This window comes from Hyla sarda, chromosome 7, assembly GCF_029499605.1.
Source record: "Hyla sarda isolate aHylSar1 chromosome 7, aHylSar1.hap1, whole genome shotgun sequence".
Classification (NCBI taxonomy): Eukaryota; Metazoa; Chordata; class Amphibia; order Anura; family Hylidae; genus Hyla; species Hyla sarda.
In genome coordinates, this window is record NC_079195.1 from 32,008,301 (window position 1) to 32,032,592 (window position 24,292).

A 24,292-nucleotide genomic window follows, 5' to 3' on the forward strand; every position below is an offset into this window, starting at 1 on the left:
GCTCTCTGCTGACATCTCTGTCCATTTTAGCAACCATGCATAGCAGATGTATGCTAAGGACAGCATGGTGGCTCAGTGGTTCGCACTGCTGCCTTGCAGTGCTGGGGACTTGGGTTCAAATCCCTCGAAGGACAACAATAAATAAAGCATTATTATTATTATAATAACGTCAGCAGAGAGAACTGTGGTCGTGATGTCATTCGAGAGCATTCCAAAAAGAAAATAATTTCCTCTGTAGTATTCAGCAGCTAATAAGTACAGGAAGGATTAAGATTTTTTAATAGAAGTAATTTACAAATATGTTTAACTTTCTGCCACCAGTTGATTTAAAAGAAAAAAGGTTTTTACCGGAGTACCCCTTTAAGTTTTTGTTTATTAACCCCTTAAGGACCCAGCCTAAATATACCTTAAGGACCCGGCCATTTTTTGAACATCTGACCACTGTCACTTTAAGCATTAATAACTCTGGAATGCTTTTACTTTTCATTCTGATTCCGAGATTGTTTTTTTGTGAAATATTCTAGTTTATGTTAGTGGTAAAATTTTGTCGATACTTGCATCATTTCTTGGTGAAAAATTCCAAAATTTGATGAAAAAATAGAAAATTTTGCATTTTTTTTTTAACTTTGAAGCTCTCTGCTTATAAGGAAAATGGATATTCCAAATAAATTATATATTGATTCACATATACAATATGTCTACTTTATATTTGCATCATAAAGTTGACATGTTTTTACTTTTGGAAGACACCAGAGGGCTTCAAAATATAGCAGCAATTTTCACAAAATTTTCAAAATCGGAATTTTTCAGGGACCACTTCAGTTTTGAAGTGGATTTCAAGGGCTTTCTTATCAAAAAATACCCCATAAATGACCCCATTATAAAACTGCACCCCTCAAAGTATTCAAAATGACATTCAGAAAGTTTTTTTTAACCCTTTAGGTGTTTCACAGGAATAGCTGCAAAGTGAAGGAGAAAATTCAAAATCTTCATTTTTAATACATTTTCTTGTAGACCCAGTTTTTGAATTTTTACAAGGGGTAATAGATGAAAAATCCCCCCAAAATTTGTAACCCAATTTCTCTCGAGTAAGGAAATACCTCATATGTGGATGTCAAGTGTTTGGCGGGCGCAGTAGAGGGCTCAGAAGGGAAGGAGCGACAATAGGATTTTGGAGAGTGAATTTTGCTGAAATGGTTTTTGGGGGGCATGTCACATTTAGGAAGCCCCTATGGTGCCAGAACAGCAGAAAACCCCCACATGGCATACCATTTTGGAAACTACACCCCTCAAGGCACGTAACAAGGGGTCCAGTGAGCCTTAACACCCCACACCCGAAAGTCGGATGTGGAAATGAAAAAAACAATTTTTTCACTAAAGTGCAGTTTTTTCCCCAAATTTATCATTTTTACAAAGGGTAATGGGAGGAAATGCCCCCCAAAATTTGTAACCCCATCTCTTCTGAGTATATAAATACCCCATGTTAGGACGTAAAATGCTCTGCGAGCAAACTACAATGCTCAGAAGAGAAGGAGTCACATTTAGCTTTTGGAAAGCAAATTTTTCAGAAATGGTGTTTCAGGGGGCATATCGCATTTAGGAAGCACCTAGGGTGCCAGAACAGCAAAAAAAAAAAACACATGGCATACCATTTTGGAAACTACACTCCTCAAGGAACGTAACAAGGGGTACAGTGAGCCTTAACACCTCACAGGTATTTCACGACTTTTTGTGAAAGTTGGATGTGTAAATGAAAAAATATAATTTTTTCACTAAAATGCTGTGTTTTCCCCAAATTTTACATTTTTACAAGGGGTAATAGGAGAAAATGACCACCAAAATTTGTAACCCCATTTCTTCTGAGTATGGAAATACCCCATGTTTGGACGTCAAGTGCTCTGCTGGCACAATACAATGCTCAGAAGAGGAGGAGCGCCATTGAGCTTTTTGAAAGAGAATTTGTTAGGAATGGAAGTCGGGGGGCATGTGCGTTTACAAAGCCCCCCGTGGTGCCAGAACAGTCGACCCCCGCACATGTGACCCCATTTTGGAAACTATACCCCTCACAGAATTTAATAAGTGGTGCAGTGAGTATTTACACCCCACTGGCGTTTGACAGATCTTTGGAACAGTGGGCTGTGCAAATGAAAAATGTAATTTTTCATTTTCACGGATGACTGTTCCAAAAATCTGTCAGACACTTGTGGGGCGTAAATGCTCACTGTACCCCTTATTACATTACGTGAAGGATGTAGTTTCCAAAATGGGGTCACATGTGGGGGTTCCATTGTTCTGGCACTAGGGGGCTTTGTAAACACACGTGGCCTTCAATTCCGGACAAATTTTCTCTTCAAAATCCCAATGGCGCTCCCTCTCTTCTGAGCATTGTAGTTCGCCCGTAGAGCACTTTACATGCACATTTGGGGTATGTTCTTACTCAGAAGAAATGGGGTTACAAATTTTGGGGGGCTTTTTTCCTATTTTCCCTTGTGAAAATGAAAAATTTAGGGTAACACCAGCATTTTAGCGAAAAAATTATTTTTCTCATTTTCCCACCCAACTATTTTGTCAAACACCTGTGGGGTGTTAAGGCGCACTATACCCCTTGTTACGTTCCGTGAGGGGTGTAGTTTCCAAAATGGGGTCACATGTGGGTATTTCTTTTTTTTGTGTTTATGTCAGAACCGCTGTAAAATCAGTCACCCCTGTGCAAATCACCAATTTAGGCCTCAAATGTACACAGTGCGCTCTCACTCCTGAGCCTTGTTGTGCGTCCGCAGAACATTTTACGCCCACATCTGGGGTATTTCCGTACTCAGGAGAAAAAAATAAAAAAAATGTTACACTAACAGGCTGGTATAGACCCCAACTTTTCCTTTTCATAAGGGGTAAAAGGAAAAAAAGCCCCCCAAATTTATAGTGCAATTTCTCCCAAGTACGGAAATACCCCTTATGTGACCCTAAACTGTTTCCTTGAAATACGACAGGGCTCTGAAGTGAGAGAGCCCCATGCACATTTGAGCACTAAATTAGGGATTGCATAGGGGTGGACATAGGGGTATTCTACGCCAGTGATTCCCAAACAGGTTGCCTCCAGCTGTTGCTAAACTCCCAGCATGCCTGGACAGTCAGTGGGTGTCCGGAAATGCTGGGAGTTGGTGATTTGCAACAGCTGGAGGCTCCGTTTTGGAAACACTGCCGTACAATACATTTTTCATTTTTATTGGGGGGGGGGGGGGGGACAGTGTAAGGGGGTGTATATGTAGTGTTTTACCCTTTATTTTGTGTTAGTGTAGTGTAGTGTTTTTAGGGTACGTTCACACTGGCGGGCGTTTACAGTGAGTTTACCGCTAGGAGTTTGTGCTGCGGCGAAAAATTTGCCGCAGCCCAAACTTGAAGCAGAAAACTAACTGTAAACCTGCCCGTGTGAATGTACCCTGTACATTCACATGGGGGGACAAACCTCCAGTTGTTTCAAAACTACAACTCCCAGCATGTACTGACAGACCGTGCATGCTGGGAGTTGTACTTTTGCAACAGCTGGAGGCACACTGGTTGGAAAACCTTCAGTTACCTAACTCAGTATTTTCCAACCAGTGTGCCTCCAGCTTTTGCAAAACTACAACTCCCAGCATGTACTGATCGCCGAAGGGCATGCTGGGAGATGTAGTTATGCAACAGCTGGAGGTACACAACTACAACTCCCAGCATGCCCACATAGCAGTTTGCTGTCTGAGCATGCTGGGATTTGCAGTTTTGCAACATCTGGAGAGCTATAGTTTAGAGACCACTGCACAGTGATCTCCAAACTGTGGACCTCCAGATGTTGCAAAACTGCAAATCCCAGCATGCTCAGACAGCAAACTGCTATGTGGGCATGCTGGGAGTTGTAGTTTTGCAAGATCTGGAGAGCGACAGTATAGAGATCATTGTGCAGTGATCTCAAACTGTAGCTCTCCAGCTGTTGCAAAACTACAAATCCCAGAATGCCTAAACAGCTCTCTGGGCATGCTGGAAGTTGTAGTTTTTCAACATCTGGAGGGCTAAAGTTTACCATAGACCCGAATCGGCGCAAATCGCAAGTGTGAATTCACTTGCGATTTGCGCCGATCGCCGACATGGGGGGGGGGTCTGATGACCCCCCTGGGCATTTGCGCAGGGTGCCTGCTGATCGGCAGGCACCCCGATCCGGTCCCCGCCCGGAGCGCAGCGGGGACAGAAATTCCCACGGGCGTATGGATACGTCCTGGGTCCTTAAGTACCAGAAAGCCAGGGCGTATCCATACACCCTAGGTCCTTAAGGGGTTAAAGGGGTACTCCGGTGGAAAACTTTTTTTTTTTTTTTAAATCAACTGTAGCCAGAAAGTTAAGCAGATTTGAAAATTATTTCTATTAAAAAATCTTAATCCTTCCCGCACTTATTAACTGCTGAATACTACAGAGGAAATTATTTTCTTTTTGGAATACAGACCTCTGATCTCCAGAGCAGCATATGTTTGCTATGTGGATTTTCTCCTACTCTAGACAGTTCTTAAAATGGACAGAGATGTCAGCAGAGAGCACTGTGTTCCAAAAATAAAAGAATTTCCTCCGTAGTATTTAGCATCTAATAAGTACTGGGAGGATTAAGATTTCTTAATAGAAGTAATTTACAAATCTGTTTAACTTTCTGGAAACAGTTGATTTAAAAATCAACCGGAGTACCCCTTTAAAAAACAAAAACATAAGAGGAATGAAAATGCAAAAATACTGGTTATCACAGTCAAAACCAGTAGGAAACCAGTAGTGTGGCCTTCTTCTATTTGAATTCCGGAGCTAAAAGTATATTGGCAGGGCAGTGCATCAATATTAACAAGTTCATTACATGTAGATCCACATATATTGTTTATAGCCTGGTCTGTACCTGTAATTTCTTTATCATCGGAAAAACTAAGCGTCCTTTCTTCCACCGCATACGTGAGCATGTTCAATCCATTAGAACTGGGGTTGGTGCAGTTTGTTTCATGAAGCATACGAATGATGTACATAATGGTGATGTTAGCGCTATGTCATTCACTGCCTGGGAGAGAGTCGGGCATGCGCACTATGGGATGGACAAACATCAGCAGTTGTTAAGAAAAGAAGCTAGGTGGATATTGTGTCTTGAGGTCATGGGGCCCCTTGGCCTCTATGAACGCAATGGGATGAATGCATTATTGTAATACCCAGTAGTTCTCACTTTGTTTTTAGATATGTAATGTCTCTGTGTTCACATGTATGATTTGTTTATCCGTCACTATAGTTATCTGTGTTCACAGTTAGAGATGAGCGAATCGAAGTTGACGAACCCAAATTCGTTACGAATTTCATGAAAAATTTGATTCGCAACGAATGCGAATATCGCCGCGATTCTATTGCGCGAATCGCTTCATTAAACTCCATTTTACAGCGTTCCAGGCTATTGGGGAGCTAAGATGGCGGATCCACGTATGAGTACATGGGGCAGGGGATTATGGGAGGGCGGGAAACAGTAGCGGGAATGAAGGTAGGCGGGCTGACCCTGAATCACATGTGAGATGCAGCCTATCAGTGTTCACTGACCCCTGTGATGTCACAGTCCCTATATAATCGGCGGCCATCTTGCCTCACTTCATTTCATCTATGCAGTCAGATGGAGAGGACGGGACTGTGTGTGTGTGAATAGCTCATACCACAGCGTTACACTGCAACTGCTAGTCACATCAGCATTAGGGAAAGGCAGGAGTGCAGAGTGCTGTGCTGTTACACTGAGAAGGATCATTGATTGCTAAACCTCCTATTCACGTTATTGAGCATTGCAGCAGAGAGGGGCAGATAGCTGTCTCTGCCTCATACAGATCTCCAAGCTGCCTGAACTTTCTGAAGCATCTTATCTCCTCATTTTTCAGCCTAATTGAGTTCATTTTTATTTGCTCCACAAATCTTCTGCTGCTCAGAATTGTGCGACAGAGTGCAATTTAGGGTTTAATCCCTGGATTTTTTTTGTGGTGCTGCACTGTTGGGTCCTGCTGCTGTTCAGAAATACGTGATTGTTCAGTGGACTGTAGTGCATTTGTACCATTTTGTACCTGTTCATCTGTCAAGGGGCTGGCTACATACTGTGCAAGTCCAAACAATACTATTCACTGTCTTTTTTAAATTTTTTTAAATAGTTTTTTCTGCGTATAGTTACGCATATATAACTGCCCTCATCAGTGCATACCGCATAGGTACATCCAAGTATTGTACCATTTAGTACCTGTAAAGCTGTCCAGGTGCTCCATACCGTCAAAGTCCAAACCATAGTATCCACGGGCTGGTGTTTTTCAAAAATACAGAGTTTTTTCTGCTAATAGTTAGGCATATTACTGCCCTCATCAGTGCATAGCGCATAGGTACATCCAAGTATTGTACCATCTAGTACCTGTTAATCTGTCAAGGGCCTACATACTGTTCAAGGACAGCCGTAAGTAATCACCTGCTGCTGTTCTAGACAAATACTGTTTAAAGAGTAGTGTAGCGTATTTTAATACCCTCATAAACGCACTAAGTATGTCAGGCAGAGAAGTGCCAGGACGTGCACAGAGGAGTGGCAGAGGCCAAAATACTTCAGGCAGCGTTGGCAGCAGACTTGGGGCGAGTGGCAGCAGGAGTCGCAGCGAGAGGCCTGAGCTCCCTTTATCAGCCAGCGGTCATGTCTCCACCAGCAACCCATCTGCTGTCGTGGATTGGTTAACACGCTCATCCACATCATCACAAGTGACATCTGCAATCAAACCTCCCGCCAAAACCACAGCATCCGGTGCAAAGACATCTTGCATGCTGGCAACAGCACCTGTGTGGATCAGGTGGGTATATAAAGACCAGAGATCGCTTCTCGGCCTTTTGGCTAAGATCAAGTGTAGTATCTGTTCTTATCAGTTTTCATGCTGGTGGGGATGGGTGCTGCATGGAGGATGCAGGTGTACCAGGGCTTTCCGGGGCTGGTTCTGAGGAATCAGCTCGACGGCTGCCCCGATGTGACCTGTTCCCTCCGGGTCTCGCCATGAGGCTGAGAGGGTCTAGAGCCGAGGTACTTTTGTGCCTCGGGGAGTGGTGACCCCGAGGTGCCGAAACTCACTGGGAGGATAGACTCACTGAGTTGAAGCACGGGCACCATAATCTCTTCACCTTGTGGCACTCACCTCTTGATTCCCGGCCTTCTGGCTAGGATCAGAGAAATTTTTTATAGATCCGGCCGGATGTCCGGGCAGTATATCTGCACACATTCACTTATTTATTTCTTTTTTGTCTCACTGTGTCACTTTTTGCGTGTTGTGTGTTCACAGGATTTGTCAGGATGCGGTAGCCCTTCTGGGTGTCCCTCCTGGCGGTCTAGGGGAGGTGTGTGTGGCCATTAGGTTCCGCACCTCCCTGCAAACACCCCGGGTACTCCTGCTTTGGCAGGGTACCTACCGTAATCGGCTCTGCGGGCAGATACCTTGGCTAACGCCAAGGGGGATGCCGGGAGCATTTGTGGTCCCCTAGTAGCTTCGGCGAAAAGGGACATCGAACCTGGAACCTCGCAGGTACCTTTTGGTCCGGAGGCGAAGGGTAAGGTTTGTTGGGGGGCCTCTCTCCTATCGGAGAAGGGCTTGCGATAGACCGCATCCTTTGTGCACGTTTTTTTAGTGTAACACGTTTGCACTTTTTCTTGCACTTTGGGTGAATCAAAAGCACGTTCCTTGGCTTTAGATAAAAAAAAATAAAAAATCACAAGTGACATCTGACACCCCCAGTCAACAGTCGGTGGGTTCCTCAGACACAACCCTCAGTTGGCATGGCCCGGGAGCAGTCCCTGTCCTCCCATTGCCTTTATCCTATGCTGTTCCCTCTCCTAAAGAAGTATCTTATGCTGTGGGTTCAGCTCCACTATTTACTGAGGACGATCCAATAGAGGACAGTCAGTAGCTACTGGACAGCCAAGAAGGGGAGGAGACATGCGCTGCTTGCTCCGCTAGGCAGCCAAGTAGTGATGCGGAGAGTGACTTGGGAGGCGGTGTTGCAAGTGTTCAGGGTCCTAAAGCAGACACTGTTGGGGAACCTGAGGAGGACATCAGTGACGTGCACACAACTGTTGATGATGATGAAGCCGATCGCAATTGGGAGCCGGGTGCAGAAGGGGCTTCATCATCATCAGGAGAAGAGAGTTGCAGGTTGCCCTTGAGGCAGCAAGGCGGTAGAATGGTTGGCAGTCAGCGTGGTGGCAGTAGTGGAAATTCAGGAGCCAAATGTGCCCGGGGGAGACCACTTGATTCGCGGCAGGTAGTGGAACAGGGGTTCCTGGAGACGGTGCTAGTAGCAGTCCATTAGTGCGGACTGCAGGTGGGAAAATCAGCTACTCGGCGGTGTGGAAGTTTTTCATAAGGCATCCGGAGGAGGTTCACGTAGCCACATGCAAGATCTGTCAACAGAAGGTGAAGCGTGGCCAGGGTCCCAATGTCGGCACCACGGCCCTGCGTCAACACATGCTTCGCCACCATAAAGCGGCCTGGGAGAACCGTGGCTCCGATGTAGTGGTCAAGCCTGCTGCATCACCCAGTGGCCATCCGCTCCCTCCTTCATCCAGCCAAGGCTCCACCACCTCAGCCGAAGGGAGCTGTGTGTCAAACCCTCCTTCTGTCGCTCCTGCTTCTCCCGCTATTAGTCAGCCATTCCGCCAACAATCCATCAGCGAAGCCATGTCCAAGAGACAACAGTATGCGCCCACTCATCCAACGGCGCAGAAGTTGAATGTGCTCCTGTTCAAGTTGCTGGTGTTGCAGTCCCTCCCTTTTCAAGTGGTGGACTCGGCACCTTTCAGAGAATTGATGGCTTGTGCAGAGCCGAGATGGAGAGTCCCAAGCCGTCATTTCTTTGCGAAGAAGGCAGTACCAGCCCTGCATAAGTTTGTACAAGAGAAGGTGGGCCAGTCCTTGAGCCTGTCGGTGTGTTCAAAAGTGCACTGCAGCGCCGACGTGTGGAGCTGAAACTACGGGCAGAGACAATACTTGTCTTTTACGGCTCACTGGGTAAATGTGGTTCCTGTACAGCCACAACAGCAAATTGGACAGGTCACACCGCTTCCTCCTCCACTCCCAGGCAGTTGGTCCTGTTACAGTGTGCGACGCCGCCTCCTCATACTCCACCCTGTCTCGGTGGCCCTTCATCGTACCATGTGTGTAGGGCACGGCGGTGTCAAGCTGTTCTTCACATGGTTTGCCTTGGCGAACGGAGTCACACAGGGGAGGAACTGCTAAAGTTCATTCGTAAAGAAATCCGAGTATGGCTTACTCCATGAAATCTGGAAATGGGAACCATGGTGACCGACAACGGGAAGAACATTGTGTCCGCACTGCGACAAGGAAGTGTGAAACATGCGCCCTGCATGGCACACGTGTTGAATCTGGTTGTCAAGCGCTTCCCACAAGTCTTCACCCCATTTGCAAGACATCCTGAAAATGGCAAGGAAACTGTGCATGCACTTCAGCCACACGTACACCGCCAAGCACACCTTCCTTGAGCTGCAGCGTCAGAACGGTATCCCACAACATAGTCTTATTTGTGACATCGCCACACGTTGGAATTCCACCCTCCATATGTTGGACAGACTATATGAACAAAGAAAAGCCATCACCGATTTCTTGATGATCCAAGCAGATAGGAGTATTCCCTGTGTAACTTCAATGTGAACCAGTGGCAGCTCATACGTGACACATGCTGTTTGCTGAGGCCCTTTGAGGAAGCCACATTATTTGTGAGTCGCCTGGATTACGCCATGAACGACGTAATTCCACTCCTACATTTCCTACAACAAATGATTGATACCATGGCTGGTCACGGCAATGGAGACGTTGCGCCTACATCTCCAGGCTACATGGGCCCTGGGCAGCCAAACTTGATTTATGGCCACAACTAGCCGAGTTTGCCCTTGAAAAGCTGTCCTGCCCGGCCAGTAGTGTGCCATCAGAGCGGGTGTTTAGTGCGGCCGAGGCCATAGTCACCCCAAGGCGAACTCGTCTGTCCACTAAAAAGGTGGAGAGACTGACGTTTGTCAAAATGAATCAGGGATGGATCAGCCAGGATTTCCAGCCACCAATGCCAGATGGCTCGGAGTAGATTGACCATGCTCCTACAACAAAAATTTCTCAATTATGGTTGCTTATGAAACCCTCTGGGGCAGACCTGGGCATTGTATGGCCCGCTTGCCATATACGGTCCTTTGATTGGCTCTGACCGGCCCGCGCTGACTGGGGGACAACTATGATGCCTAATCTGGGGGACATCTATGCTGCCTAATCTGGGGGACAACTATGCTCCTAATCGGGGGGACATCTATGCTGCCTAATCTGGGGGTCATCTATGCTGCCTAATCTGGGGGACATCTATGCTGCCTAATCTGGGGGACATCTATGCTGCCTTATCTGGGGGACAAGTATGCTCCTAATCTGGGGGACATCTATGCTGCCTAATCTGGGGGACATCTATGCTGCCTAATCTGGGGGACAAGTATGCTCCTAATCTGGGGGACATCTATACTGCCTAATCTGGGGGGACAAGTATGCTCCTAATTTGGGGGACATCTATGCTGCCTAATCTGGGGGACAACTATGCTCCTAATATGGGGGAAACTGATGCTTCTGGCCTTGGGCCTATAATTTTTTGAAGTTGAGCAGTAGCTAAATACATGCTTAATGCAAATGTCAACATTGATCTTTAAATGAAAGGGGTTATGAAACCGTCTTGGGTCCTGCGAATGACTGCTCCAGAATCATTCTGTTTCTTTCAGGAACTACTTGCCTCCCTGGTGCCTCAGGCCTTGGGTCTATAATTTTTGGAGGTTTAGCAGTAGCTAAATTCATGCTTAATGCAAATGTCAACATTGATCTTTAAATGTAAGGGGTTATGAAACCTTCTTGGCTACTGCGAATGCCTGCTCCATACTCATTCTGTGTCTTTCAGGAACTACTTGCCTCCCTGCCCTCAGGCCTCGGGCCTTCAATTTTTGGATATTTAGCAGTAGCTAAATACATGCTTAATGCAAATTTCAACATTCATCTTTAAATGTAAGGGGTTGGTTATGAAACCCTCTTGGGTACTGCGAATGCCTGCTACATACTCATTCTGTGTCTTTCAGGAACTACTTGCCTCACTGATGCTTGGGGCCTTGGGCCTTACATTTTTGGATGTTTAGCAGTAGCTAAATACATGATTAATGCAAATTTCAACATTGATCTTTAAATGTAAGGGGTTATGAAACCCTCTTGGGTACTGCGAATGATCTTCAAATTCTCGGCGTTCTGTCAGGGCCGTGGCCTACCCCGCCGGGGCCGATCCGAGGAACTCACTAAACCATCCAATCGGTAGTAGAGACAGGCGGTGTGTACAAAGGTCAGGGACTTAATGAACCCGAACTTATGACCCGCACTTAGTTGGAATTCTTCTTTCATGGCAAATAATTGCAATCAACAATCCCTATCACGAACATGGTTCAGCAGGTTACCCGCACCTGTCGCTTGAAGGATACACACAGGCTGGTCCGTTCAGTGTAGCGCGCGTGCAGCCCCAGACATCTGAGGGAATAACACACCTGTTATTGCTCGATCTCACGATTGATGGTGCAATGTAAGGGGTTTTGAAAGCCTCTTGGGTACTGCTGATGCCTACTCCTGACTGCTCCTGTGTCTTTCAGGAACTACTTGCCTTCATGATGCTTCTGGGCTTGGCCCTTCAATTTTACGATTTTTGAAATAAATACATACATGCTTAATTTAAATTTCAACATTTATGGTGCAATGTATTGGGTTATTAAACCCTCTTGGGTACTGTTTTTTCAAAAGTTTCTGATACTATTTTTGGTAATAAACTTGAATTTTCCAGAGTACTAACCATTACACCATGGAATGCTTGTTGTGTATGATTTTTTCAATTTACATTTTCAAAAATAATACAGAGAGGGATGAACTCTGCTTCTTTATTTCAGAAAAATTACTTTAGAGAAAAATGTCTTTTGGTGGTCCATTGTCCTGCATTATAGAGTCTTCTGGACTCTTGGATATGCGCTTGTTCTTAAACAAAGGTACAAAAACAAAAAATGGCCGGTCAGGGCAATGGAGACGTTGCGCCTTCATCTCACGGCCACATGAGCCCTGTGGGTGCTTGTGACATTACGTCCTTTGTACCCACACGGCGGGGTCCGGGACACAAATTTTTATCTAAATAAAAAAAAAAAAATTTGACATTTCAATGGTCTCCTCATGCTTCAGCCCACTCCAGGCTGCGTCATTCAGTTAATATATAGGTAGCACCCGCTGTCTTAAATTTTCGTAAAAAATTTTCATTAAAAATGTTTGTCTTTTTTTCGTAATGATTGTGAAGCTTTGGTGCGTACTCATGCATCAGCCAATTCCAGGCTGTGTCATTCAGGCAATATATGGTTTACTGATGGCGCTGCTGGGCCTGGGAATTTCAAATTTTCTCATAGGTAGCACCCGCTATCCAAAATCTTTTTAAAAAATTTTGAAAAATGTTGTGTTTTTTGGGGGGGATTGTAAAGCCCTATTGTGTACTCATAAATCAGCCAACTCTAGGCTGTGTCATTCAGCCAATATATGGTTTACTGATGCCGCTGCTGGGCCTGCGTCTGGGAATTTCAAATTTTCTCATAGGTAGCCAAAATCTTTTTCAAAAATTTCCAAAATTTTTGTGTTTTTTGGGGGGGATTGTGAAGCCCTGCTGTGTACTCGTGAATCAGCCAACTCCAGACTGTGTCATTCAGGGAATATATGGGTTACTGATGCCGCTGTTGGGCCTTGGTCTGGGAATTTCAAATGTTCTCATAGGTAGCACCCGCTATCCAAAATCTTTGGTTTAAATTTCTTAATTCCTATTTTAAACTTAGGGATTGTGAAGGCCTAGTGCCTACTCATGCTGCTGGCAACTCCGGGCTGTGCCATTCATCCACTATTTGGTCTCCTCATGCTGCCAACACCTCCATGCTGTGTCATTCAGCCACTATTTGGTCTCCTCATGCTGACAACCAGTCCATGCTGTGTCATTAAGCCACTATATGGTGTCCTCATGCTTCAGCTTCATCCAAGCTGTGTCATTCAGCCACTATATGGTGTCCTCATGCTGCCAACACCTCCACGCTGTGTCATTCAGCCACTATATGGTCTCCTCATGCTGCCAACATCTCCACGATGTGTCATTCAGCCACTATATGGTGTCCTCATGCTGACAACCTGTCCATGCTGTGTCATTCAGCCACTATATGGTGTCCTCTTGCTTCAGCTTCATCCAAGCTGTATCATTCAGCCACTATATGGTGTCCTCATGCTGCCAACACCTCCACGCTGTGCCATTCAGCCACTATATGGTCTCCTCATGCTGCCAACACCTCCACACTGTCATTCAGCCACTATATGGTGTCCTCATGCTGCCAACATCTCCACACTGTGCCATTCAGCCACTATATGGTCTCCTCCTGCTGCCAACACATCCACTCTGTGCCATTCAGCCAGTATCTGGTGTCCCCATGCTGCCAACACATCCACGCTATGTCATTCAACCACTATATGGTCTCCTCATGCTGACAAGCTGTCCATGCTGTGTCATTCAGCCACTATATGGTGTCCTCATGCTTCAGCTTCATCCAAGCTGTGTCATTCAGCCACTATATGGTGTCCTCATGCTGCCAACACCTCCACGCTGTGTCATTCAGCCACTATATGGTGTCCTCATGCTGCCAACACCTCCACGCTGTGTCATTCAGCCACTATATGATCTCCTCATGCTGCCAACACCTCCACGCTGTGTCATTCAGCCACTATATGGTTTCCTCATGCTGCCAACACCTCCACGCTGTGCCATTCAGCCACTATATGGTGTCCTCATGCTGCCAACATCTCCACGCTGTGTCATTCAGTCACTATATGGTCTCCTGACACTGATGCCACCACCAGGCTCTGTCATTGTGCTGCTGTGCGGCAGTGATTCTAAAAGCGATGCCGGTAATCTGCATGTTATTCTGAATAACAGTATTATTTCACTAACCCAGCACACTCCATATGCGTTTTAGAACACAGCAAAGTGTTCTATACCCCTATAGAGGCTGTATGTAGGCTAGAAATAGCCTTTTTTAATAGCAATTCACCGCGAAAAAATTCAAAATGAAATAAACTTTTTCGGAAAATCCGGCGAATCGGCCGAATCGAATTTTTGAAAAGTTCGCTCATCTCTATTCACAGTGTATAAGACGTATCTCTGAACGTGATGATGCAAAGGGCCAGTCAAAGCGTCACTGTGCGCAAAACGTTAGCTGTCGCCAAAGCTAGCCCAGCTGCTACTTGTCTGTCCGTCCTGCACTGAAGTTTAGATTGTTCCGTGTTACAGTTCTTCTATAAATAATTTTCACATGACTTCCAGTCTGGTGAGTGCCCTATTCATTTACTACTACAGAAGTATAATTGTTATGTATAGTTAAAAATTCCCCAGGGCGGCCATATTGGACACACATACTTCCTTCCTGAATGGTCTATATACACAGTACAGCAGGGGGTGAGTGCTTTATGGCAGCTGAAATAAATGGAAGTTGACTGACAAAAAAGTGTCCATAGACTAATAGAGTGTTCAGGAAGTGATGGAGTCCGGACACCTGCTGGAGACCAAGGGATCTAAGGAGCCAGATCTGTGTATATAGTGTATATACTGTCCCTGTAATGTAATAATTTAATAAATCAAGTACTAAGTTATTTTATTCTAAACATAGATACATCTACAGATGATGAAGCTGAAAACAAGCACAATAAATCTGCTCCATGTGAGGATGACTGGATCTGGTACCGGGGAAAGTGTTATAACTTTTCTACAAAACGTGACACCTGGATGAACAGCCAGACATTCTGTAAATTACAAGAAGCTTCATTGGTGAACATAAATAACCAGGAGGAGCTGGTGAGTAATACAACTAATGTATACTATACTATAGTATAGAAGTAACATGGAGTAATGATATGTATAACAACCAGTTTTTGTCCACACAGGAATATACACAGTAAACCCTCTCAAAAAGACCAACTCTTAGAAGACCCCCACCCACAAACTTACCCAGACCTGATTTTCTGTGACAGATTTTCAGTTGCTCATTTATTATGGATTTTTCAATCCATAATAACAACACTTTTTTGTGTAAGTGTGGGTGGTCGTCTCAAAGACTTTTCATTGTATAATAACTGTTTTTATTATTTACAGGAGTTTTTGTTCCGGTATAAGGGTAAGGAAAATCACTGGATTGGTCTCAGACGCACAGATGATAATACGGCCTGGATATGGACTAATGGAACATTATATAATGAAAACTTGTAAGTCACTTCATACTTTACATTATATACAGCTACACTATTCTTACTATTCTACAAAACACTTAGGCTAGGTTAAGACTACGGAATCTCCGGGCAGAAAATTTCCGCCCTGAGATTCCGAGTTCCGCCTGCGCCGAATGAATTAGTCGGCGCTAGGACCACGCGGACACTGCAGTCTCCTATAGACTGCTATGTGTTCCGCTGAGATTTCCGCCTGAAGAAAGAGCAACCCCTTTCTTCAGGCGGAAATTTTCTAGTGGATTTTTCATCCGGATTTTCCGCTTCACAAATTCCGAAGTGTAAATTTGTGAACGGAAAACCATTCACTACACTACGCATTATAGTAAGCGGAATTTCTGCCGGAAATTTCAAAGCGAAAATTCCGGCGGAAATTCCGTAGTCTGAACCTAGCCTTAGGGGACATTTACTAATTGCCTGTATGATGCCTTTTTTCCTGACTAAATTTGTAGCGCCTATTTTTGCTGTTGTGCACCAAATTTACTATACAGGTACACGACCTTAAAGGGGTATTCCGGGCAAAAACATTTTATCCTTAGGATAGGGGATAAGATGTCTGATCGCGGGGGGCCCGCTGTTGGGACCCCCCGCGATCTCCATGCAGCACCCGCATTCTGAATCTCCAGTTTCGGAAACTTCCGGGTTTTCAGGACTGGGGAAGTGACGTCACACCACGCCCCCTCCATTCATTTCTATGGGAGGGGGCATGGCGGCCATCACGCCCCCTCCCATAGACATGAATGGAAGGGGTGTGGCGTGACGTCACGTCCCCAGTCCCGGAAACCCGGAGGTTTCCGAAACTGGAGATTCAGCACCCGCATAGAATGCAGGTGCTGCAGAGAGAACTAGGGGGGTCTCAGCAGTGGGCCCCCCCCCCCCGCGATCAGACATCTTATCCCCTATCCTTTGGATAGGGGATAAAATGTGGCACCTCTTGAATAAATATGGCACCTCTTGAATTTTACTTCAGCTTTCGCTGGCTCCATCCACAATGAAAAAGTTGGTCTGACATGTGAATGAATTTCCATTTTTTAAAGGTAGATGCACCTTTTTATGCACCCTTTTGCAAAAAGGCGCACATAATAAATAACATCAAGCATTTCAAAAATGGCACACCTCTGGATTTCACAGTCATTTTAAAAAAAAAGAACATATATCAAAAAGGCGCAAAAAAAGATACAATACCACACTGTGCCAAAAGATGATAAATGTCCCCATTATGGTATGTTCACACGTTGGAATTTCGGCAATTCCGCAGAAATTTCGTTCAGCTAAAGCTTACTCCGGTGGAATTGCAACAGAATTTCTGTGTTCTCAGAATTATTATTATTAATATTTTATTATTATTATTATTATTATTATTATTATTATTACGTTTGTTGAATACCATAATGGTTATGGCAAATATATCCACTTTTCTATCCTTCCATAATATGTTTTTTATAGGTTGGTTTAGGGGTTAATAATAGAGGGGCACATCTGGTACAATTTCCACAAATCTGGTGCATATTCTGTGCACCAAAGGAGGCTTGGTTTAATATGCCCCACTGTGTGCAAACATTGCACCAGAATTCTAGTGAAGTTTAAGTCAACTAATATGTGATGTAAACTGAAACTAGACAGTCAAAAAGTGCACAAAATTTATCAAACAGCCGGAGCCACTGTGATAAATCTGGTGCATTCTTAAATTGTCTAGTCTAAGTTTACATTTTGACATGTGTCTCTTTATGTGATAATAACTTTGGAATGCTTTTACTAGTACAAGCAGTTCTAAGATTGTTTTTTGTTACACACTGTACTTTCTATTGGGGTATTTTGATTGAAACATGCAGTGGTTTCTGTGAATTTTTTTTTTTTAAAATAAGCATTTCAAGATTTGAAATTCTCTACTTGTAAGAGAAATAGTCATGCCAAATAAATTAACTATTAATTAATGTACAATATGGCTCCTTAATGTTGGCATAATTTGATGCACATTCTTTTACCTTTATTGGTCATTAGAAGCCCTATAAAATACTATAAGCACTATTCCAAATTTTCTCAAAAAAATTCAAAATCAGATTTTGTAAGGAACTACTTCAGTTCTGAAGTGGATTTGAGAGGTCTGTGTGCTACAAACCCCCAGAAATCACCAATCGCCCCCTCCCATAGACTTGCATTGAGGGGGCAGGATGTGACGTCACACGGGGGCGGAGTCATGACTTCACAATACTCCGGCCCCTTGGTCGTTATGCTTCACACTCGGAGCCTCCAGTGCTGCGGAGAGCTCACAAAGGTGGGTGCGGAATGACAGATCGCGGGGGTCTCCAGTGGCGGGGGCCCAGCGATCATACATCTTTTCCCCTATCCTTTGGATGTATTAGGGCCGGAGTACCCGTTTAAACTTTGTTGCACTATTTTTCCTGAAGACAACAGTACCCTGTATGTAGTTATAAGAAGCTGTTTGGGCACGGAAGGGTTCGGACTGGTACAGCATCTTTTTGCATTTTGAATGGTGAAGGTGATATGATGTCTTAGGTCCAGTGTACCCCTTTAAGGACCGGGCCACTTTTATTTTTGCATTTTAGTTTTTTTTCCCCTCTTTCTAAGACACATATGATGCTTGTTTTTTGAGTGACCAATTGTACTTTGTAATGACACCTTACATTTTACCACAAAATCTATGGCAAAACCCCCAAAAATTTTTTTATGCTGTACACTTTACGGTAAAAAGTACATTATTCTGTGGGTCAATATGATTAAAATGATGCCCATGTTTAGATGCTTTTCCATTATTGTAATGCTTTTTTTTCCAGATTCAAAATCGGAAGATCATTGCAAGAAAACATTGAATATGTTTATCTAAATCATAAAGGTGTGAGAAGTCAAGAAGAAACTACGGATTCATATTGGATATGTGAGAAGCCATAGGGCAATATATAACTGCTTAAAGGGGTACTCTGGTATAAAAAAAAACTGTTCTGAACGATTGAGCCGGCACCGGAAGCTTGTGACATCATAACTCATAGACGTCACGAGCTCCCGGTAGCGGTTCCAGTGTTCGGAACAGATTGTTCCAAACGCTGAGCAGTGGAGTACCCCTTTAAAGAGTACCTCTCATTAAAAAATATTTTTATATGTTTTAAATACTCATCTTCTGACCCATATTACTTTTTTATTTTATGTACGGGCCGGTATGAAGGCTAATTTTTGCGCCATAATCTGAGGTTTTTATTGGTACCATTTTTGTATTGATCCAAACTTTTATTAGGGAAGGGGTTAAATGACCTTTATTAACTTTTTTCTCAACTTTTTTTTTTGCAGTGCTATAGCTCCCATGGGGGCTATTACACTGCACACACTGATCTTTTACCCTGATCCCTGCAAAGCCATAGCTTTGCATGGATCAGTGTTATAGGCAATCGGACGCGAAGGAGCAAGGTAAGGGGACCTCCGCTCGCGTCCTAGCTGAAAGGGATTTTATCGCGATTTTGTCTCGATGGTCCCGATCAGCCCGACTGAGCTGCCGGAAGCTTTCACTTTCATTTTAAATGCGCCGATCAACTTTGATTGCCGCGTCTAAAAGGTTAATAGCGCTCGGCACAACGATTGGTGCTGGACGCTATTAGCCCAGGGTCCCGGCTATCATTACCGCTGGGACTGACCCGTTTTATATACCAGGACCGGGCGTAGGGTGTACAGTTAGCAGTGGCATAGCTAAAGAGGTCGCAAATGTCGCAATTGCGACCGGGCCTCGTAGCCAGGGGGCCCGCAGGGGCCCCCCTGCCACTACTTTATCTCCCAGCCCCACCGGAAAACCCTTACCATGCAGCACTTCCTGACTCTGCACAATTTGCTTGCAGAGCAGAGCAGTGCTTCTGCAAGGAGACAGTACTTGCCAGCAGCCAGGGGGTTAATTTTTAGTATTCTTGACCTATGCTTCTCTGTATGGGAGACGTGCGGAGTGTGTGAGGAGAAGCGCAGAGCCGGTGTGATAAACGTAGTGATTTATTTACCTGTGGGAGAGACTGTTATAACAGGGTGTATGCAGGAGTCACAAGCCCCTGGTAAGTCACAACCTTCCCCCTCCCCGGAGCTTGGCTTCACAATTCAGCCAGCCTTGGACCCCCCTGTCACTACAGACCCTCTATCTGTCTATCTCACCAAGCAGTCTGCTCACCCAGTGGCGTAGCTATAGAGGTCGCAACGGTCGCCATGGCAACTGGGCCCCCCTTGCCATATTTACAAAAAAGAAAACCTCCCTGGAAGTTCTGCTCCCCGTGAGACCCCTTCTCTGGTGGTGCTGAAGGGGGGTCTCATTTAGTCCGGTCCCCCGGCCCCAAGTAACGTCGGCTGGGGAAGGGGCACTGCCGCTTTAAGAGCAGCAGACGTCGGAAGCACGTACCTGACGTCACGGTCCCTGCCCCAGCTGCGCAGGAGGACGAGGAATCCCGCCGCCGCCTAGAGATGCTGCATCCTCCCTGCAAGACGAGGAGGAGGACGAGGCTGGAAAACAATGACGGAGGTTCAGAGGTGAGAGTGGCGGGGGGAGGGTTTGCTGGCTTGAAGAGCATGGAGCAGTGTTTCCCAACCAGGGTGCCTTCAGCTGTGGCCAAACTACAACTCCCAGCGTGCCTGGACAGCCAAAGACTGTCTGGGCATGCTGGGAATTGTAGTTTGGCCACAGCTGGAGGCACCCTGGTTGGGAAACACTGGCATGGAGTATGACAGAGGGGAGGGGGGAAAGGAACATGGAGGACAGATGGGGGGGGGGGGATTAGAAAAGGAACATCGTGGAGGACAGGGGGGGGAGGAGCATGAATAAGCCCCACTTTGACCTCCTTTTCCAATACTCCCCTGAAAAAGGAGCATGGAGGAGAGGAGGGTGTTGGGAAAAGGAGCATGGAGGAGGACAGGGGGGTGGAAAAAAGGAGCATGGAGGAGGACGGGGGTTAGAAAAGGGGCATGAAGCGCCATTCATTTACGGCATGGATATGAAGTAAGAGCAGGAACTCCTGCGCTCACTTCATAGTAGTTGCGCATAGTGACATCCTCTGATCTTAGAAGCCAGTGTTTTCCAACCATGGTGCCTCCAGCTGTTGTAAATCTACAACTCTCAGCATGCCTGGACAGCCAAAGGCTGTTTGGGCATGCTGGGAGTTGTAGTTTTGCAACAGCTGGGGGTGCCATGGTTGGAAAACACTGGCTTACAGTAAATATATTAAAGGAGTACTCCGGGATGCAAAAATTTTCATTCAGACTGCCGGCAGTAAAATAATAAATATACATACCTGCTGTTGCTCCCCTGGTGCCTCCGCCGCGATCCTTTTCCTGGTTGCCGGTGGTTGGTGAGGTATACTGACAATCACCATCCACAGTGAAGTCCTGCCTCGGCCAGCGATAGGCTGAGCGGCAGTGTGACTCAACGACCACCGGCAACCAGGAAAAGGATCGTGGCAGAGGCCGCTCCCCTGGTGCGTATATATATATTTATTATTTTACTGCCGGCGTCTGAATGAAAATTTTTACATCCTGGAGTACTCCTTTAAGTTAGAGAAAAAAATTATATATTGTGGAAACCTCTCTTATCATAAATCATCCTGTACAGATTAACATTAGGGTAGGGTTACATGTCTGCGGATCCGCCGATGACTCTCTAGAGTGCCTCCTGCTGTTTCCCCCCCCTGTGTGCTGCTCACAACAGCAATCTACCACTAACAAGCAGCCACACAGAAACCTGCGAGTCACCATGGGCACATGCAGTTTATTCTGAGACATCGTGTAATGGCAGATTTCTGCTGTAAGCAGGACACGGGGGAAAACAGCTGGAGGCACACTATAGGGTCAAGTCATTGACGGATCAGCAGAGTAACATACACTATTGATCTGTTACATGTGACCCTACCCTAAGGGTGCGTTCACGTGTGCGTATTTTTGCTGCATATTTGCTTCAGCAGATTTTGCTGATGTGTGTGCATGTATGATGTGTGTATGTACTGTATGTATGATGCATGAATGTAAACAAGATGTATGTATGATGTGTGGAGATGTATTCTGTGGGGGGGATCTGGAGGCAACGGGTGTATGTATGATATGTGTGTTTATGTACTGTATGTGGCAGTATTATATTCAGGGGCTACAGTAGGAGGCAGTATTATATATAGGGGTACAGTAGTTGGCAGTATTATATTCAGGGGTACAGTAGGAGGCAGTATTATATTCAGGGGGTACAGTAGGAGGCAGTATTATATATAGGGGTACAGTCATGGCAGTATTCAGGGGGTGCAGTAGGATGCAGTTTTATATTCAGGGGGTGCAGTAGGATGCAGTTTTATATTCAGGGGGTACAGTAGGAGGCAGTATTATATTCAGGGGGTACAGTAGTTGGCAGTATTATATTCAGGGGGTACAGTAGGAGGCAGTATTATATTCAGGGGGTACAGTAGGAGGCAGTATTATATTCAGGGGGTACAGTAGGAGGCAGTATTATATTCAGGTGGTACAGTAGTTGGCAGTATTATATTCAGGGGGTACAGTAGGAGGCAGTATTATATTCAGGGGGTACAGTAGGAGGCAGTATTATATTCAGGGGTGCAGTAGGAGACAGTATTATATTCAGGGGATACAGTGTGTAGAAGTATTATATTCAGGGGGTATAGTAGGAGGCAGTATTATATTCAGGGGGTACAGTAGGTAGAAGCATTATATTTAGGGGGTACAGTAGGAGGCAGTATCATATTCAGGGGGTACAGTAGGTGGAAGTATTATATTCAGGGGGTACAGTAGATGACAGTATTATATTCAGGGGGTACAGTGGGTGGCAGTATTATATGCAGGGGGTACAGTGGATGGTAGTTTTATATTCAGGGGATACAGTAGGTGGCAATATTATATTCAGGGGTACAGTAGGAGGCAGTATTATTTTCAGGGGTACAGTAGGTGGCAATATTATATTCAGGGGGTACAGTGTGTGGCAGTATTATATTCAGGGGGTACAGTGTGTGGAAGTATTATATTCAGGGGGTACAGTAGGTGGCAGTATTATATTTAGGGGTACAGTCAGTGGCAGTATTATATTCAGGGGATACAGTGTGTGGCAGTATTATATTCAGGGGGTACAGTAGGTGGCAGTATTATATTTAGGGGTACAGTCAGTGGCAGTATTATATTCAGGGGATACAGTGTGTGGCAGTATTATATTTAGGGGGTACAGTAGGTGGCAGTATTATATTCAGGGGGTACAGTAGGTGGCAGTATTAAATGCAGGAGGTACAGTGGATGATAGTTTTATATTCATTGGATGCAGTTTTTGGCAGTATTATATTCAGGGGGTACAGTGGGTGGCAGTATTATATTTAGGGGTACAGTCAGTGGCAGTATTATATTCAGGGGATACAGTGTGTGGCAGTATTATATTTAGGGGGTACAGTAGGTGGCAGTATTATATTCAGGGAGTACAGTGGGTGGCAGTATTATATGCAGGAGGTACAGTGGATGGTAATTTTATATTCAGGGGCACAGTGGTTGGCAGTATTATATTCAGGGGGTACAGTATTTAGCAGAATAATAATGATTATTGTCATCATACAGAGGATGAGGATCTACTGACAAAGTGAGAACCTATGATGTCCGGGCATCAGACTCTGCAGAGAAGATGGAGCTGAAAGACGTCCTGACATCTGGACCAGATGGAGAAGAAAAGACAACAGAGAAGACGTCTCTCAGGTCACTGATATCCAGGGCAATTTTTCGCACCGGAGCCCTGGGGTTTCTAGCTACGCCCCTGTGCTCACCCATATCTTTTCTCTACTCATGACAAAAAACAAACACACAAAACTATTACTTACATTGCAGGCAGATCAGGGTGAGGGGGCACGGGGGCCCCAGAGTAAATATTAGGGAACAAAAGTGACTAAAGTTCAGGAGGAAAGCATTCTGCCAATAAGTCTAATAGATAGGAATGGGTACAGGACATATATACACTACTACTTTCAACTGAGGCAGTGTTTCCCAACCAGGATGCCACCAGGTGTTGAAAAACTACAACTCCCAGCATGCCCGGATAGCCTTTGGCTGTCCAGGCATGCTGGGAGTTGAAGTTTTGCAACATCTGTAGGCACCCTGGTCGGGAAACACTGATCTGAGGGGACATCTTTGCTACGTAATTTTCTACTTGGCTCAGTATAGGAAGTGGTTCTTCTCTAAGTAACTGGTAGGGTTAGGGCCAGTATACACTGAGAATCCGCTTAGCAACAGCCCCATATTGCTGTCAATGGGATTCTGCTGCTGAATTGCAACTGCAGAATTTCCTCTGCAGGATTTCTGCCAAAAGAGTGGACTCTTTCGGCAAAATTCAGTGTGGACTGGAATTGTTGTCAATCGCGACAGTGCAGGTCTGTGCGATCCTAGTGCCAGTGGTACCTGATGCACTGAGAAACTCTGCCTTGAATTTGTACAGGTGGAAATTTTCCGTGTGAACATACCCTTAAATGGTTTTTAAATGAATGGACCTTAGTCACTAGAAAATTAGTAACACTGCACAATTACAAATTATATGAAGAACGATCCATTGTATATGATGATTTCTCACAGATCCAGTACTATGACATGCAGGGGTAAATGTGCGGGAACAGTGTGAAAATCACATGGAAAAGTGGAATATCTATCAAGGCGCTTCTCCAAGGAATAGATGATGGGCCAATTCATATGGATAATAAAATTTGCTTTATTTTATAAGGTACCATGCATTTAGTGTTTTTGGCCCAAACAGGGATATTTATCAGGCATGAAACATACAGATAAAAGGATGCATTATAAATGCCAATACGGAAGAGTGGTTCCAGGTCACTAGTGTGACTGAGCCGGAAAAAAATCAAAAGGAACAATAACACAGAAAGATAAATACTACAAAAAAAAAT

At 45.0% G+C, this 24,292-nt stretch overlaps 1 protein-coding gene and 1 pseudogene across 3 annotated transcripts in view; both read left to right on the plus strand.

The window, feature by feature from the left end:
• Window positions 1-18,521, plus strand: part of LOC130281651 (C-type lectin domain family 2 member A-like) — a 56,670-nt gene extending 38,149 nt beyond the window's left edge. For 2 of the 3 annotated variants that reach the window (XM_056529098.1, XM_056529101.1), the window contains 3 exons: window positions 14,786-14,970; window positions 15,268-15,377; window positions 18,191-18,521. In XM_056529098.1, coding sequence (XP_056385073.1) covers window positions 14,786-14,970; window positions 15,268-15,377; window positions 18,191-18,305 — 410 coding nt within the window. In that variant the 3' untranslated portion in view covers window positions 18,306-18,521. The remainder of the gene's footprint in view (window positions 1-14,785; window positions 14,971-15,267; window positions 15,378-18,190) is intronic. The other variant, XM_056529099.1, reaches the window with a different exon arrangement.
• On the plus strand, window positions 6,867-7,026 carry LOC130283742 (U2 spliceosomal RNA; annotated as a pseudogene).
• Window positions 18,522-24,292: the final 5,771 nt, after the last annotated feature.